The following is a 5000-nucleotide window of genomic DNA, read 5'->3' on the forward strand; positions in this document are numbered from 1 at the left end:
TGCGTCCCGTTCCACAGCTCCATGACCAAGTCTCCGTAGCACTTAGCCATGTGACCTCGCATCCCGATGGGGTTGGTCCTGGAGGGACCACATCAACATCAACATCAACATCAACATCAGCAACAACATTAACAACAACAACAACATCAACAACAGCAACAACATCAACATCAACAGTTCAGTACACAGACACACACAGACACACACGGACACACACAGAAGACACAGACACACACCTGTTGAGCTCGTAGAGGTGTCTCCCGGAGATGAAGTAGTCTGTGAGGGGCTTGGTGTTGCTAACACACTGAATACTGGAGTTCATGAAGCACGTGTTGCCTAGGTTACTGAGGCCTGTGGCACCTTTCTCAGTGGGGACTGGAGGGGGGGGCAGAGAGGCACAACACAGTAGCATGTTATACATTTTATACTTAAGTCATTTAGCAGAGCGCTTTTATCCAGAGTGACTAGAATAAGTACATCTGTCTACAGTTGAGGCCAAAATTATTAGCCCCCAGGAATTATGGAACATTTCCCTAAAATTCTTCCCACTGTTTGCAGCATTGATAAAACAAATATATTATACAGATATAATCAAACATTCACCAGTGCTATTTATTAGCTTTTGGTACATTTTGGAATATAAAATAAGTTTTTAGGCTTGCTTTATATCAAATATAGTGAAAAATGGGGTGGTCAAAAATATTAGCTGAATATTTGCTTTAAAAACACACCTAATCAACCAATCAGCTTTCAAACCTCACATGTGCAGTCAATTGGCTTCCTAACAACACCTGAGCATTCAATCAGCATAAAAGGACTCCAAGAAACAGGGCACTTGAACACATTATTGAGAGGGACACACACACACACACACACTACTACTCTTACTCACCCGGCCAAAGACAAAGGACATCAGTCTGGAGCTCAGAAAGAAGATAGTGGAGGCTCATGATAAGGGGGAAGGCTACACCGCCATTTCCAAGCGTTTCACAGTGTCTAGAACCGCTGTGAAGTGAGTGTGTGTGTGTGAGTGTGTTAGTGAGTGTGTGTGTGTGTGTGTGTGTGTGTGTGTGTGTGTGTGTGTGTGTGTTAGTGAGTGTGTGTGAGTGTGCACAGTGTTTCCCCTAGGTTTGCTGCCTTGGGGGGGTGGCATGGACCGTGGCATGGACACCCCCCCCGCCCAGGGGGTAAGACCCTGCGACATACCAGCGTCATGTCCAGGGGTGTACTAACTTGTACATTAAGCTGCCTCACGCTACTGAAACAGGAGATAGGCTCCTGCCCTATGGGCCATTAGGCTGGAGAACCATCGGTTCTCAAGGCTACTTACTTATGTGGTCTTGACTACCTGTCCACTTTCTCACCTGGTTCTTGCTCTCTCTCTCTCTCTGGTGCACCATCCTGCTCTCTCTCCTTCTCTCCCTCTCTATCCTCCTCTCTCTCTTTTACTGTCAACCAAAAGGTAAACAAAACAGCCAGAGTATTTATAATCTAAGAGGCATAAATTGATCCATATCGATCCATAATTGATCCATATCAATTTATAACATAATTATAATTGAATATTGGATTAGTGTGGGCAATGCAGTCAGATAATGTCATTTTGACTTTACTCTCTCACCTGAAAAAAAAATCGTATGTCCAACTATAAAAAACAGACATTTCCAATGCTTCAATCCACTGTCCATGTACTGTAAATATGCCATTATGGTATTACCATGAAGCCCAATTCTAGCAGAATAAGAAAGATAGTATATCTACTTTAAGTAAAATAATAAAGTGCATCCAGTTAGCTCTTTAGCTGGCATGTGTGCAGCAGACTAGCTCATCTAATCACCTCTGAGCACGCTAGTTAGCTTGCTAGTTTTTTGACACTATTTTACACACCATGGAACTATAATCAGACACTTTCTAGTCATAATAATAACGACCAATTTGAACCAACTTGCTCTGTTAGAACACTCAGCAATTATATTTGCTAACGTTTCAACTTGCTTACTTTCATTTGCAGACATCTCACCCTGCAAAAACTCTCTCGCGTCGCGCGCGCACACTGGCGCACAATCTTGTACGCGAGTGTGCGAGTGTGTCCAGCGCGAAGCGAAGTGTGGAGAGAATGATAGGTTTGGCTATGCGAGACTACTTAAGCAATATCACACTCGAGGTCGTGTGTTATACTGAATATCAGCACGGCTGTGATTCGGTCGTAGGTACGAGGCCGCAGGCTTTTATACAACAGTTATACTACAGCACCATTTATTAAATACTACTTTGTATCGTGGCTAGCTACTTTGTATCGTGTACATTTATTTGTACATTTCCATGTAGGCCTATTGTGCAACCAGTGAAATATGACTCGGTTGACAGTCGCTTTGGTGGCATGTGTGAATGTGATTCAGAGTCAGACGAGTTGACATCAGACAGCACGCTGCTCCATCGTTTTCTAGTGTGCACATTATAGTCAAATATCAACATGAGTCAACTCTCTAACAATGAATACGGTGAGGTATCCAGTAGTACACAGTCTATTCTAGCACAAGCAATTGAATCAGACGCGCCTCTTGAACTCACACTTACAAATGTCCGGAGGTTAGAACAGCAGTACGATGGCGCAGGTCCGCTCTACAATGGAGTCTAATTAACGGTCATTTAGAACACCTGTGCGGCAGAGTGATACGTATAGTTAAAAGTCCCAGTGCTGTTATACTGTATATCAGCACTCATGAAATGCCTCTTGTCCAATCAAATGACTTGGTCGGAACTAACTGTTGTATAATGCCGGACTAACGTTACCAACGAGCCCATGGGCTTGCCACTCGCTAGATTCGGGTTGGGTGCATTTAAAAATAAGCGGATATTTTAGCCTACTTGTCAGATGTTTGGTGTCTACGTCTGTAATAGTTCCTCTTTCTTGGGGGGGCGGGGGGTTCCGTTGGGGGGGCGGCCACTGGACTTATATAGCGCTTTTCTAGACACTGAAAGACGCTTTACAAACTGAAAAGATCGAGTAGTAATAATAAAAAGAAAAGAAAGTATAGGGGTCTAATACATTTTTAGATTACTAAATCTAAATCTAAGTGTCTTTGTAGGACAATCTACTCTATATACTGAAAGTACATCTAGATTTCGGGAGGAGAAGCGGCAAACAAGCAACGCCAGCGTCCTCTCTCGACCGGCATCTTTTGTGGTTGTCAGAGACAGTTACCTTTGTGTCTGTGGTTGTCAGAGACAAGGTTACCTTTGTGTCTGTGGTTGTCAGAGACAGTTACCTTTGTGTCTGTGGTTGTCAGAGACAGTTACCTTTGTGTCTGTGGTTGTCAGAGACAGTTACCTTTGTGTCTGTGGTTGTCAGAGACAAGGTTACCTTTGTGTCTGTGGTTGTCAGAGACAGTTACCTTTGTGTCTGTGGTTGTCAGAGACAGTTACCTTTGTGTCTGTGGTTGTCAGAGACAGTTACCTTTGTGTCTGTGGTTGTCAGAGACAGTTACCTTTGTGTCTGTGGTTGTCAGAGACAGTTACCTTTGTGTCTGTGGTTGTCAGAGACAGTTACCTTTGTGTCGGTCCATCTTGCTGCTGTTGGCAATAAAGGACATCTCTTCAGGCCAGCTCATGTCTTTGTTACGCACTGAAACACAGAAACAAAGACTGAGATTTCCCTGATCTGTCTCTCTCATTCTGTCCTCATTCATTCTCTCTTTAGAACGATTAATTATGTTTTGGGCTTTTTAAAATTCCGGGCCCAGTCAGTCAAAAGCACAGAAAGAAAGATAACATTTTTAATTAATTTCTGTCGATTCTGTGACTAGATTGGAGGAGCAGCGTTCTTAGTTAGTGAGTGACGTACCCTCGATGACAAGGTGCTGCTCGTCCTGAATCTGCAGGCCCTCCAGCGTGTGGTCTTCGTCGTCCAGCAGCGTCAGGTAGTTCTGGGGAGAGGAACAGTTTGAACAGACGTTCAGAATCACCGGGACAGAAAGAGAGCTGACATGGGGGTGTTTTATTGTCTCTCTTTCTTTTTGTTGTTGAAAAATAATGGAAAGAAGCAGCAGAAATCACTCGAAAGAAATCACTCAGAACAGTCAAAATATTCGTCCACATGCAAACAAGTTTTTGCCCCCTGAAAACGAACATTTTAAAAAACGACCGGAGTGAAGATTTTAAAAAACGCTGTATATTCCCTGTATATTTTTGATGTGTGGACGAGATAGACAGAGTTTTTTGTATTCGTCACGTCATCATGCGCGTAGATTTCTATGATCATGCGCACTGCAGCTGTTTGCTGTTCCCTCCAACGTCATATCCTGGCGCCAGTAACTACTTTGTTTACAACAGGCAACGGTGTTCGAGGCTACACAAGCGAGGAAAATGGATGTGAACAAAGTGCTTCTAGTTCTTTCACTGTTAACTGGACTTGTAACCTGTTTACAGATAAATGCACGGTTAATGATCGAGAACATTGAGAGACAGAGGTGTCTGATTGGCCAGCGGGGCTATGGGGTTAAAATGATATCGCCGACTACTGGTGTGGAATGCTCAATGACAGCGTTTATATTGCGTTCATGCGTTTGCATGTGGATACAGACATTTTTATAAACATGCTGGTGTGGACGGTAATATTTTTATATACGAAAAATGGACAAGGCCTAAGTCTGATTACGGATGAGCAGTGGTATTTTCACTAAAAAGATCTTAGCCTATGATCGTTCATTCTGCAGAATGACTTACTTCCTCTACAGAAACATTTTGTATTTCTACAGTGTATAGAAACTGCACTAAGGATGGAGCTGCACACACATGTTCACACAAACACAAACACACTCTCACCCACACACACACACACAATCTCTCACCCACACACACACACACCCACACGCACTCTCTCACCCACACACACACCCACACCCACAACCACACACACACACACACACACTCTCTCATCCACCCACCCACCCACACACACACTCTCTCTCACTCTCACCCACACACACTCTCTCTCACCC

The 5000-nt window shown here is 43.7% G+C and overlaps 1 protein-coding gene across 1 annotated transcript in view; it reads right to left on the reverse strand.

Annotated features, from left to right (window-relative positions):
- Positions 1-5000, reverse strand: part of LOC308172441 (ubiquitin carboxyl-terminal hydrolase 32-like) — a gene marked incomplete at both ends in the record, with an annotated part of 47990 nt that overhangs the window by 22967 nt on the left and 20023 nt on the right. Inside the window, 4 exons of the mRNA XM_080547348.1 lie at positions 1-78; positions 237-375; positions 3551-3625; positions 3845-3926. The exon at positions 1-78 is cut by the window's left edge and continues 28 nt beyond it. Of these exons, the coding sequence (XP_080403474.1) occupies positions 1-78; positions 237-375; positions 3551-3625; positions 3845-3926 (374 nt within the window). The remainder of the gene's footprint in view (positions 79-236; positions 376-3550; positions 3626-3844; positions 3927-5000) is intronic.

This window comes from Nansenia antarctica, assembly GCF_963989245.1.
Source record: "Nansenia antarctica genome assembly, chromosome: 17".
Taxonomy (NCBI): Eukaryota; Metazoa; Chordata; class Actinopteri; order Argentiniformes; family Microstomatidae; genus Nansenia; species Nansenia antarctica.